Source organism: Saccopteryx leptura, chromosome 3 (genome assembly GCF_036850995.1).
Source record: "Saccopteryx leptura isolate mSacLep1 chromosome 3, mSacLep1_pri_phased_curated, whole genome shotgun sequence".
NCBI lineage: Eukaryota > Metazoa > Chordata > Mammalia > Chiroptera > Emballonuridae > Saccopteryx > Saccopteryx leptura.
The window spans coordinates 97,268,244-97,282,025 of record NC_089505.1 but is presented as its reverse complement, the minus strand read 5'-3'; the positions used below and the strand labels follow the sequence as shown (position 1 = coordinate 97,282,025).

The following is a 13,782-nucleotide window of genomic DNA, read 5'->3' as shown; positions in this document are numbered from 1 at the left end:
AAAATGGCAATAAATAAATAGATATCAATAATAACCTTAGATGTAAATGGATTAAATGCTCCAATCAAAAGACATAGGGAACTGAATAGATAAAAAAGCCTGGCCCATATATATGCTGTCTATAAGAGACCCATCTCAGAATAAAAGATACACATAGACTGTGTGGAAAAACAAATAATTTTTTTTTAATAAATCAAGATGTGGCCTCTAATTTAACCTGACAAGCTCAGGGAAAGCCTACACAATGGCCTTGCCAACTCAGGGAACTAAGGTAAACACAGGATGGTCTAAATCAAACTTTTCTAACTAAGAGCAGTTTATGGTGGGTAGTCATGTCCTAAGGAAGAACTTGCTCTAAACAAAGGTCAAACCTTGCTTTTACTCAAGCTTGCCTGCTGTCTTTTGCATCTATAACATGCTTTTGGAATGTGAGAGTCATCTTCCTTCTCCTTCAGGCCAGACACCTCACCAAAACAGAAGCCAAGAGACCCCTCATTGTTACTGTTATGTGAACCATTAACTGATAACTGTCTTGTTCCCACCTACCTAAAGAAGTTTTAGCACATACAGTTTTACTTTTTACCCAATCCCAGAGGTTCCCTCTTCCCCCATTTTGCTTTCTCCCACCTCCCTAATCTATCACCAGTCAATTTCATGTTACCCTTGTATGTCTTCCCCTTTGATTCTGATGTATAAACTCATAAAACTTCTTATAGGTTTGGAAGATTTTTTTCATTGACAACTGAAAGTGATGTGATGGAAGAAAAAATGCTCCATGCAAATGGAAATGAAAAAAAAAAGCTGGAGTAGCAGTGCTTATTGATAGGGTTGCAGGTGGGGGCCATGACCCCTCCTCCCTTAAGTGGACGAAAGGATATTAAAAAACTGGACATTCCAGATTGTAAGAAAATGCTATTAAGAACTATATACTAAAAAGTTGGACAATCTGGGTGAAATGGATAAATTCCTAGAAATGTATAACCTTCCAAAACTGAATCTGGAAGAATCAGAAAACCTGAGCAGACTGATTACAACAAATGGAATAGAAATAGTTATTTAAAACTCCCAGCAAACAATAGTCCTGGACCAGATGGCTTCACAGGCAAATTTTACCAGACACTCAAAGAACTAAGACCTATCCTTCTCAAGCTATTCCAAAAAATTTAAGGGGAGGGAAGACTTCCAAGCTCATTTTATGAGGCATGCATTATCCTAATTTCCAAACTAGGTAAAGACATTACAAAGAAAGAAAACTATTGGCCAATATCCCTGATGAACATTGATGCTAAAATTCTCAACAAGATGTTAGCAAACTGAATCTAGCAATACATTAAAAAGATTATACACCATGATCAAGTGGGATTAATTATTCCAGGAGGCAAGGCTGGTACAATATTTGCAAATCAATAAACATGATTCATCACATAAACAAAATAATTAAAATCACATGATAACATCAATAGATGCATAAAAAGCATTTGATAAAATCTAGCACCCATTTATAATGAAAACTCTCAGCAAAGTGGGAATAGAGGGAACACATCTCAACATAATAAAGGTATATATGACAAACCGACAGCCAACATCATACTCAATGGGCAAAAAATTAAAAGCAATCCCCTTAAGATCAGGAACAAGACAAGGATGTCCCCTTTCACCGCTCTTATTCAATATAGTAATGGAAGTCCCAGCCACAACAATCAGACAAAAAGAAGAAATAAAAGGCATCCAAATTGGAAAGGCAAAAGCAAAACTGTCTTTATTTGCTGATGACATGATACTGTACATAGAAAACCTTAAAGTCTCTGCCAAAAAACTACTAGACCTGATAAATGAATTTGAAAAAGTGGCAAGGTATAAAATTAATATTCAGAAATAGGTTGCATTTTTATACATCAACAATGAACTCTCAGAAAGAAAAATTAAGGAAATAATCCCATTTAACAATGTAACAACAACAACAACAAAAAAATACCTAGGAATAAATTTAACCAAGGAGGTAAAAGACTTGTACTTGGAAAATTATAAGACATTGAAAAAAGAAATTGAGGATGCATATCCCATGTTCATGGATAGAAAGAATTAACATCATTAAAATGTCCATACTACCCAAAGCAATCTATAGATTCACTGCAATTCCTATTAAAATACCAATGGCATACTTTAAAGATCTAGAACAAATATTCCAAAAACTTACATGAAACCAAAAAAGAACCTGAATAGCTTCAGCAATCTTAAAAATGAAGAACAAAGTGGGAGGTATCACACTTCCTGATATCAAGCTATACTAAAAGGCCACCAAAATCAAAACAGCTTGGTACTGGCATAAGAACAGGCATACAAATCAATGGAACAGAACAGAGAACCCAGAAATAAACCCACACCTTTATGGTCAATTAATATTTGACAAAAGAGGCAAGAGTATACAACGGAGTAAAGACAGTCTCTTTTACAAATAATGTTAGAAAAACTGGACTGGTAGATACAAAAAAATAAAACTAGACCACCAACTTACACCATTCACAAAAATAAATTCAAAGTGGATAAAAGACTTAAATGTTAGTCACTAACCCATAAAAATCCTAGAAGAAAATATAAGCAGTAGACTTTCAGACATCTCTTGAAGCAAATTTTTACTGATATATCTCCTCAAGAAGTAAAATAAAAGAGAAAATAAACAAATGGGACTATAACAAATTAAAAAGCTGTTCCACAGCAAAAGATACCTTTAACAAAATTAAAAGACAACCCACTCTATGAGAGACATATTTGCTGATAGGTCTGATAAGGAGTTAATAACCACAATTTATAAAGAACTTATAAAACTCAACACCAGGGAGTTAAACAATCCAATTTAAAAATGGGCAAAGGACCTGAAAAGACACACTATGGCGTTTCCTCAAAAAAATTAAAAATGGAATTGCCTTATGACTCAGCCAGCTATCCCACTTCTAGAAATATATCCTAAGAATCCCAAAACACTAATTCAGAAGAAGACATGCACCCCTATATTCATTGCAGCATTGTTTGCAATAGCCAAGATGTAGAAACAGCCCAAGTGTCCATCAGCAGATGAATGGATAAAAAAGCTGTGGTACATTTACATAACAGAATACTATGCAGCCATAAAAAGAAGGAAATCTTACCTTTTGCGACAGCATGGGTGGACCTGGAGATTATTATGCTAAGTGAAATAAGCCAGGCAGAGAAAGATGAGTACCATATGATCTCACATATATGTGGAATCTAATAAACACAATAAACTGAAAAACAAAGTAGAAACAGAGGCAGGGTCACAGGGAACAGATGGAAAGTTGTCAGAGGGAAGGGGGAAGAAGAAATGGGATCAAAGAAGGTGAAGGGATTAGCCAAAATCATATATATATAAAACACATATACACAGACAACAGGGCAGCAATAGCCAGAGGAAAAGGGGGTGGAGGTAGGGGGAGGGGAGGCAAAGGGGGGAAATGGGGGTAGAAAGAGACTTTGCATGGGGCATGGGGGGGCACCATGAGGCTGTAGAGGGTGTTATATTGAGTGGGACACTTGAAAGCATGTCAACATAACAAATTAAAAGAAGAACAGCACAGCTCACAAGGTCCCAGTAGACTGAGGGATGTCCTCTAACAGGGTCTGCGCCTTGCCCACCCCTTCCAAGGACTCCTCTTTGCTCCCAGAGCCCCAGTTCTCCCATCCCTCCAGCTCGGCTGCTGTGTGCCCCTGGTCTGTGCAGCCCCCACGCCCGTGACTGACCTCTTCGGCCCAGCCTCAGCTCCTGCTACCGCGGCCTGCTCGGGTGAGCAGCCTCATCGGGCAGTGCCCGGGGCCCCTGGCCCTGCTGGCTCCCCGCCTCCTGCACCAACATAGGTGCCCTGGGGCCGTAGATCCCCACAGATTCGTGAACTCCAGAGTCTTAAAGCCGGGAACGGGAGCGAGGGGCACAGACAGGCCTGGCCCCCGCCAGGCATTCCCCTGCTGGGCTCCCAGCGGCCTCCGCCAACGCAGGACGTCCAGCAAACCCCTGGAGGGGGCTGGCACTCCTGCCAAAGGGGCCTGGGCAGTTACCCAGAAAATTCCAGTGTGAGTGTTGGTGCAGGAGGTGGGGGTAGATTTGAGTCCGGACTTATCCAGGTCACAGCCTTATCCGGCTTCACAAGGCCTTTGCTAATCCCCTCAGCCTGGAGAAATCACCCCATTGGGTCCTGAGCTGGAACTTTCTTAAGGCTCCGATGAACTGCTAAGTGATTCAACCACCCCAGTACTGGGGGCCTCAGTGTTGGCTGAGGCAGCAGCATGAACGTATTCCAGGGACAGGGTGCTAGGAAGGCAGGTGGAGAGGAAGGCAGTCAGAACGGGCGGATTGCAGCCCCCAGGGACCACTGGTGCTCCCTAAGGGAGTTCTGAGAGTGGAGAGCAGGGGATAGAAATTCTGTGGCATCAATCATGCTAAAATAGTTTCCTGAGTACCTACTGTGTGGCACAGTGGGGACAGAGATGAATAGGGGTGGGGACACTCCCGGCTTGGAGTTTGATGGTGGAGAGGGCATATATGCATGAGCATGCCACCCACACCATGGCAGAAATGCAGGACTGGATAAGCCCAGAGCACCAGCTTGGACAGGGACCCCCGCCCGGCCAGACCAGCTGGGGAATAACAGCAGCCACAGAAATAGCCACGGTGGTATTAACATCTCCGGGGTGCTTCCTGTGTGCCAGGCGCTGTGCTAAGTACAGTGCATGGTTTATATCCCATTTAATACAGACATAAGTCTGCAGAGAAAAGTGCCCGTCAGACAGGGGGTCCAAGAAGCTGGCCAAGGTCACACAGCTAACCAGAGACTCCCATGAGCTTAGAAGGACTTTCTGCTTTTTCAGATTGGCAACCCCTAGTTTGACGGGTACAGTCCTTGGCAAAACACAGATAGTAAATCTTTTTTTCCTCATGACTAAAGAAAAGAAAAAAGTATTAAAAAAATAAACCAGAAATGTGTAAAGTTAAAAGTGAAACTTCCCCATATCCAACCAAGATAACCACTGTGAAGAATTTTTCTTCTTTGTTTTCCTTTTTGTGGTTTTCTATATTGGCTTTTGTTTTTGTTTCTGATTTTTTTTTTTTTTAAAGAATGAAAGCCTTCCGGACTAAGTTGAAATCGCTCATCGCCCCCTCTCCCGCCCTCTTCCCACCCTTCCTTCTCTGCCCACAGGAAGCCGACTGTGACATCGCTGTGCTCGTCCAGAACTCAGACCCCTGCTACATATTGTTCTGTATCCATAAACAGTACAGGACATTGTTTCTTTTTCTTTTTCTTTTTTTTTGTATTTTTCTGAAGCTGGAAACGGGGAGAGACAGTCAGACTCCCGCATGTGCCCGACCGGGATCCACCTGGCACGCCCACCAGGGGGTGATGCTCTGCCCCTCCGGGGTGTCGCTCTGTTGCGACCAGAGCCACTCTAGCGCCTGAGGCAGAGGCCAAGGAGCCATCCCCAGCACTCGGGCCATCTTTGCTCCAAAGGAGCCTCGGCTGCGGGAGGGGAAGAGAGAGACAGAAAGGAAGGAGAGGGGGAGGGGTGGAGAAGCAGATGGGCGCCTCTCCTGTGTGCCCTGGCCAGGAATCGAACCCGGGACCTCTGCACGCCAGGCCGACGCTCTACCACTGAGCCAACTGGCCAGCGCCAGGACATTGTTTCTTATTTTTTATTTCTACTCTACCCATCTTGATCCCTAGAGACCTGATTTATTCTAAGCTCTATATTAAAAATAGGAAGGTTGGGTCATAGAGTTTTCACATGTTTTTTTCTTCACAAAACTTAATTTTGAAAAATTTTAAAAATCTACAGAAAAGTGGCAAGATTCCTGTAATTAACACATACAAACACTTCAATTCACCAACATTCTGCTATAATTGCTTCTCTTGGCTCCTCCACACTCATCTGAGAGTACCGTATTTCCCCATGTATAAGACGCTCTCAGGTATAAGATGCGCTTTAATTTGGGGGCCTGAAATTTAAAAAAAAAAGTATTACATAAAGTTATTGAACTCAAGTTTTATTCATCATAAAGTTCATACAACTCTTCATCACTGTCAAAACACCCATCCCTTAGCTTGTCCTCAATGATGACGAATCATTGTCTTCATATATTGCCTTGTCCTCAGTTCCATCTATGGCATTTGAAATGCCACAACCACTGTATAAGACGCACCCAGTTTTTAGACCCCAAATTTTTCGATAAAAGGTGCGCCTTCTACATGGGAGAATACGATAAATGACACTTCGTCCTTAATAGGTCGGCATCTATCATCTAAGGACAAGGCGTTCTCTTATATAACCCGACACAATCGTGACACTGGATAAATTTAACATTGATACAATAATACTATTTTCCAGTACCCATTAAAAATGCTTAATATCAATTTTCCTCTGTTGTCCTAATAATGTCTTTTATATCTAATTTGATTGCTTTGTTCCCCCAATACAGAAACCAGATCTGAATCAGGTGTTGTGTTCTGTTGTCTCATTAGTCTCCTTTAATCTACAAAGTTCCTTGATCTCTCTCTCTCTTTTTTTAATCTTTCATGACATTGACATTTCAAAATCTGGGCCAATTGTCATAAAGAATACTTCTCAATTTGTCTGATTGTTTCCTTGCGGTTATCAGGTTAACTATTTGGGCTAAGAACCCTACACATGTCAGGTAGGGGCATATACATTTTCAACTCTCCTAGTTGTTCCAAAATACTGTCCCTCGTGGCTGTGCCAATTCATACTCCTAGCAGGTCCATAGCCAACACTCGATAATGTCACATTTATCAATTTTTCCCCAGTCTGATTCATATGAAATGGTGTATCATTGTCCCTTTAACTTGTTCTAACTCCCTGGCCGTTAGTGCAGTTGAGCAGTTTTGCAAATTCTTAGTGGCCATTTGGACCTCCCTTTTTAATGAATGGCCTGTACACAGGTGTGCTCACTCTGGCCCTGTTTGTCCTCCACACCAGCCCCTGTCTTTCCCCTGCTCAGCTCTACCTGGGGGCAGGGGACAGGGAGCAGGTGAGGGGTGTCCATTCCTCCCAGTATCAGCCAGCCACTCCCCAGAAGCAGCAGACTGGTAAGGCATTGATCTTTTGCGATGTATGGGACCAATGTACTCTCTCAGCATGCCAATTGTCCTTCAATGTTTTTAAGGCCTCGCTTCTAGTGTAACTGCTTTTTTAACTTTTGTGTCATAAAAGCTAGAGATCTGTTTTAGTACCATGTGTGGAAAGTCTCTCATGACTCTGAGGTCAGAAAAATACGGTATTTTCTTCTGTTGATTCTAGACTTTTCGTTTTTACACTTAGGATTTAACCCTCTTCTCCATTTGGCGTTTGCTTTTGTGTGTTGTGTAAGGCAGCAATGGGATTTCATGTCTCCATAGGGAAGGTCAATGATTTCAATGGTACAAAGGTGGAACAGCCAAGCTTTCCACTGTGATTTCAATGCCTCCTCTATCATGTAAGTTTCCACCTATGCTTAGGTGTATTTCTGGGGGTTCTTCATTTTACTTTGATCTATTTGTCTACACCCTGCCCGATTATTATGACGTTTTTCACATCTTCACCTATACTATAGAAAGTCCCTCTTTTTCTTTCTCCTTCTTTAGAAATGTTTTGGTTATTCTTAAATCTTTACTCCGCCATATGAATTTTAGAATCAGTTTTTTTGGAATATATGACAACTCCCATTAAGATTTTTATTGGAGTGCTCGCTTCGGCAGCACATATACTAAAATTGGAACGATACAGAGAAGATTTTTATTGGAATTTGATCAAATTTTATAGATTACTTGATGATACTCCCTTTGCCAACTCTGAACATGACATGGTCTTACTCTCTATTTATTTAAGTCTTCTAATATGTTGTTTCAAGAGCACTTTATGATGTTTCTTCATAAAGATTTTTCACATATATTAAATTTTTTTCTAGAAATGTTATATATATTTTTTGTCCTTGTAAATGACATCATTTTCCCCTTTACGCTTTCTAATTTATTATTGGTGGTAAGTGGGGATGACTTTGGTTTTTGTATGGTGCTCTTGTATTTAACAACTTTGTCAAATTCTCTTAGTTTATAATGCTAATTATCTCTTGGGTTTTCTACAAAGAAAATCATGCTGTCCTCAAAAGACAATTTTGGTTTTCTTTACCCCTAAATTTTATACTTATTAATTTTTGTTGTCTTATCCCATTGGCTAAGATTTATAGTAAAATATTGAATTCCAGGGGGGATAGCAGGTATTTGTGTCTTATTTTTTACCTTAATTGATACATTATTTTAATGTATATTTTTGAGTGCCTACTACATGATGGATACTTTACTAAGCAGGCAATAAAGCAAAACAGGTTATTGTCATATCAAATTGCATTTAATTCCTTAAATTCTAAAAAAATTCACAAAATATAATAATTATATATACTTTGAATAATTTTAGATATTTTAAAAAAAATTAATTTTCTGAAGCTACAAAAATTCTTCTTTATTAAATTGGCTTAATTAAATAATTTGCAATTATTAATTTACCACATGAGCTTGTTTTATATTTCTCAAACAAATAAAATTGTGATGAAATCACATCAATAATCAGAACTATGCTCATTAATATCAAAGTCATTTATAAATAAATAACAGCAACAACTAAGAAAAAATTTATATTATTCAGGAATTCTTATTCGGACAAAAAATAACTATTTTCCTTCCTAGCCTGTGGTGGCACAGTGGATAGAACAATGACCTAGAATGCTGAAGTCGCTGGTTTGAAACCCCAGGCTTGCCTGGTCAAGGCACATACGAGAAGCAACTACTATAAGTTGATGCTACCTGCTCCTCCCCCTTCTCTCTCTGTCTCTCTCTAAAATCAATAAATAAATTTTTTTAAATTACTATCTCGGCCCTGGCCAGTTGGCTCAGCAGTAGAGCATCAGCCCGGCATGTAGAAGTCCTGGGTTCAATCCTTAGTCAGGGCTTACAGGAGAAGCGCCCATCTGCTTCTCCACCCTTCCCCCTCTCTTTCTTCTCTATCTCTCTCTTCCCCTCCCAAAGACAAGGCTCCATTGGAGCAAAGTTGGCTCAGGCACTGAGGATGGCTCCATGGCCTCCACCTCAGGAGCTAGAATGGCTCCAATTGCAGTGGAGCAATGCCCCAGATGGGCAGAGCATCGCTCCCAAATGGGCATGCTGGGTGGATCCCAATCGGGTGCATGTGGGAGTCTGTCTGTCTGCCTCCTTCCTGCTTCTCACTTTGGAAAAATACAAAAAAAAATTACTATCTCTATGTTAATGGAGAAATGTAAACAAAAGAGCAATTAAATCAAAAGAAAAATAAAATACAAAACAAAAAACTCTCTGGTGCGTAAAAATCAAATCATTAGTAAAGTCACAGTTGGATCAACAGATGATGTGCTGGAAGGTCAGCAGGAGGCAGTGGTGTGCTGGCAAATGTTTCATAACTAACTTTTGTGAGAAAAAAAATAAATATTGACTTGTAGAGTTTGTTAGTTCCTGAAGTATAGGAATTCCCACGTGGCTGACTTCAAGCTACCCACATGACACAGCTGAATGTGGAAACAGGAAAGAATTGTTACGTGTACTTTGTTAAAATAAAAATCTTCTGCTGTGTGAAAGACACAAGCCAGGCTATCAGCAAGTGGTTGCAAAACATATATTTGCCAAGGAACTTGTATCCAAAGTACAGAAATAACTCCTAAAACTCAACAATAAGAAAACATGGCAAGCCTTGGCTGGGTAGCTCAGTTGACTAGAGTGTTGTCCCAACACACCAAGGTTACAGGTTCAGTCCCCAGTCAGGACACATACAAGAATCAACCAAGGAATGCATGAATAAGTAGAACAACAAATCAATCTCTCTCTTTCTCTCCCTCTTTCTTTCTCTCTCCCTCTTCCCTCTTTCTCCTTCTCTTTTTATAAGTGGAACAATAAATTGATGTTTCTCTCTTTCCTGTGTGTCTCTCTCCCTTCCTCACTCTCTCTCTAAAATCAATCAATTTTAAAAAATTTGAAGAAAATGTGGCAACAGATTTGAGCAGACACTTCACCAAAGAAGATACACAGATGGTAAAAAGCAGTTGGGAGGATGGTCCACATCATAAGCCATCAGGCATATGCAACTGCATTTGCATTGCAACTGCAAATTAAAACAACAAACAGTATACACTGCTAGGATGGCTAAAATCCCAAACACTGACCACACCAAATGCTGACAAGGATGTGGAGCAGGGGTCCCCAAACTTTTTACACAGGGGGCCAGTTCACTGTCCCTCAGACCGTTGGAGGGCCAGACTATAAAAAAACTATGAACAAATCCCTATGCACACTGCACATATCTTATTTTAAAGTAAGAAAACAAAATGAGAACAAATACAATATTTAAAATAAAGAACAAGTAAATTTAAATCAACAAACTGACCAGTATTCAATGGGAACTATGCTCCTCTCACTGACCACTAATGAAAGAGGTGCCTCTTCTGGAAGTGCGGTGGGGGCCGGATAAATGGCCTCAGGGGGCCACAAGTGGCCCGCGGGCGTAGTTTGGGGACCCCTGATGTGGAGCAACAGGAACTCTCAAACATTGTTAGTAGGAATGCAGAATGGTACAGCCGCTTTGGAAAATGGTTAGACAGTTTCTTACAAAATTAAGTACAGTGTAGTCTTCCCATCCCATCCAGCAATTGTACTCCTGAGTATAACCGAGTTGAAAAATTATATGTACACAAAAACCTGCACTTGAAGAGCTTATAGTATCTTTGTCCATAATCACCAAAAACTGGAAGCAACCAGCATGTCCCTCAGTAGGTAAGTGGATAAGCAAACTAAGGTACATCCATACAGCGAGATATTCAGTGACTAAAAGACATGAACTAGCAAGCCACACACACACACACACTGAGGAACCTTAAATGCATATTACATGCATACTACTAAGTGAAAGAAACTAACCTGAAAAGTTTACATACTACATGATTTCACTGGTATGACATTCTGGAAAAGGAAAAACTATGAAGACAGTGAAAACGTTCATGTGTCTGAGTGAAAGTCAGCAAAGGCTCAATAACACTCCATGGCCAAAAGAGCAATCAAATGTCTGTGTTTGTACAAGTCAAGTACATATTATATCTTAGAGGCTGTAAAAGTTACCACTGGGGTTGCCCAGACAACTGGTTCTTTGAAATTAGTAAGAACATGCTTCAGACTTGAAAGAGAGTGTTAAGCCAGGTGGCAAACACAATGAAAGGGAGGTGGTTGATTGTACAAACTTCATGTTCTTAGATAGCCATGACCCCGTGCAAAAGCTCAGAGGAGAGTGGAGTCCCAGCTGTGCCATAAATTCTGCGAGCCTCAGTTTCCTGGTCTGTAAATTCAATGATTGAGCTCCATTCGCATTAAGGGCCTTGCCCACTTTGCATTCTTTATTTTTATTCTAAACACATTCATTCCAAATCAGGGCCCTGTTCTTTTTCCAGGGCAGGGGTTTCAAGTTTCCAACTGCATCGCCCCTCTCCATCCCCACACTCATCTCTCCATTGGTCCAGTAGTGTTTGGATGAGTTTCCCAGCCTTTCACTCACTGTCTGGCTTCATGTCTCAAAGCCAATGGGGAGTACAGTTCTGGGCCAAGTTCATGGGAAGGCTAGATACCCCAGGACTCTGACCACAGATATAACACCTTCTGATCCACATCTCTGACCACAGTCTCTGCCAATCTCATATGATCTCAGGGACAGTTGGCTGGAGAAGTTCCTTGCTCCGTCCTGCAGCCAAAGAAGGTTTTGCTGCAGTTGAATAGGTTCCAGAAGTCAACTAAGGAGCCTGACCGGGTGGTGGTGCAGTGGATAGAGCATCGGACTGGGATGTGGAAGACCCAGGTTCAAGACCCCGAGGTCGCCAGCTTGAGCGCGGGCTCATCTGGCTTGAGCAATAGCTCACCAGCTTGAGCCCAGGGTCACTGGCTCGAGCAAGGGGTTACTCAGTCTGCTGAAGGCCCGCGATCAAGGCACATATGAGAAAGCAATCAATGAATAACTAAGGTGTTGCAATGCGCAACGAAAAACTAATGATTGATGCTTCTCATCTCTCCATTCCTGTCTGTCTGTCCATGTCTATCCCTCTCTCTGACTCTCTCTCTCTCTCTCTCTCTCTCTCTCTCTCATTCTGTCTCTGTAAAAAAAAAAAAAAATCAAAAGTCAACTAAGGAAATGACTGAACAGGCAGCCAGCACAAACCAGAGCACCTATTTGCAGTGAGCAAACCTAAATCTTGATTTCAACCTAACACCAACTCTTCAAGAAGTCATGAGTGGATTTTTCCCAGAACCTTCCCTGGACCTTCTCAGCTGCAGGTCCTGAGACTCTAGAAACTTTGGACCATAGTTCTGTCTAGTTGTGAGCCAATCATGTCCCAGACAAACAGTGTATCTACCAATCAGCTCAGAGCCTCCCAAAGGTGGGGACTAGAATTAATCTTGTTGCCTTACTACTTGGTATCTGGGAAGCATCCTCTGTTCCCACATAGTTACCATTCATTCATTCACCCATTCATTCACTCAAATGCACTTACGAAGTTGACCAGGTGGTGGCGTAGTGGATAGAGCATCAGACTGGGACAACCCCAAGGTTGCCGGCTTGAGCATTAGATCATTGACATGACCTCATGGTCACTGACTTGAGCCCAAAGCTCACTGGCTTGAGCCCAAGGTCAATGGCTTGAGCAAGGGGTCTCTTGCTCTGCTGTAGCCACCCCCCCCCCCAGTCAAGGCACATATAAGAAAGCAATCAATGAACAACTAAGGTGCCACAACAAAGAATTGATGCTTCTCACCTCTCTCCCTTCCTGTTGGTCTGTCCCCATCTGTCCCTCTCTCTGTCTCTCTTTCTGTCTCTGTAAAACACGCACACACACACACACGCACACGGAGTCTTCCCTTCTATAGGCCCTGTGGTATGTACCATGGAAGAGACAGGCACAGCAGCTAATCATCTCACCTCGCCAACTTGGTGCAAGTTCCCTCTGAGTTTTCAGCTCAGCAGAGGAAGGGGGACTGAATCTGACCCCCTTCATGCTAACAGAGCTTTTCCTCTGCAGAGGACTTCCGTGCTCACCTCCTATGTCCTGGCACTCTCCATGCAGTTTGAAGTGAAGGGACAAGTTTCTTACACCTTCTTGGAGCACGACATGGGGTGATACAGGAGTATGAGGTGCAAAGAGTGTTTCTCTGATGAAAGACCATTCCACAGTCTCGAGGGGTCCTCAATCTGCAGGGAGAGACACAGCTCTATATTTCAAGAGCCTCTCAACTTTGAAGAGTCCCTTGTTTGGTGGACAAATCATGTACACAAATACTAATATTCAAAGACAATGCAGCACTATATATATATATAAACAGTGGGTTGGCTTATTCCCAAGGGAAGGAAGGGAGGTGGCCTATCCTTAGGAGAGGTCCCTTGAGGTGAGAGATGTGGAAAGAGGGATTCTTTGCAGCCCTTCCCACTCAAGCATGAAGGAGAAGCCCACATTCATAACTGCTAAGAGATTTATGACATGACTATAGCAGTCAGGCTAAGGTGGAGCAAGTATGAGATGGCCCTTCTGGGTGCCAATATTTTTTTAAGTGGAAAACAGAATGAAGTATGCTCTCTGGAAAAAATGAAAGGGTGGGTATATTTGTGTCCCTGGATCAAATCCTAGAGTGAGGTCTGAGTAATAGAGGGAGGTAGCCAGTCCAGAGGAAG

At 41.7% G+C, this 13,782-nt stretch overlaps 1 protein-coding gene across 5 annotated transcripts in view; it reads right to left on the bottom strand.

Moving 5' to 3' along the window:
- PLA2G5 (phospholipase A2 group V) overlaps positions 1–13,782 on the bottom strand; it is a 315,873-nt gene that overhangs the window by 21,096 nt on the left and 280,995 nt on the right. For 2 of the 5 annotated variants that reach the window (XM_066375271.1, XM_066375273.1), the window contains exon 1: positions 3,757–4,101. The exons of 1 other annotated variant lie outside the window; for it this stretch is intronic. Coding sequence is in view for 1 of the 4 variants with exons in the window: in XM_066375267.1 (XP_066231364.1) it covers positions 3,147–3,161 (15 nt within the window). In the remaining 3 variants the exon portion in view is untranslated. Of the gene's footprint in view, positions 1–3,146; positions 3,185–3,756; positions 4,102–13,782 lie in introns of those variants that run through there. 2 more of the 5 variants (XM_066375267.1, XM_066375275.1) reach the window with 2 other exon arrangements.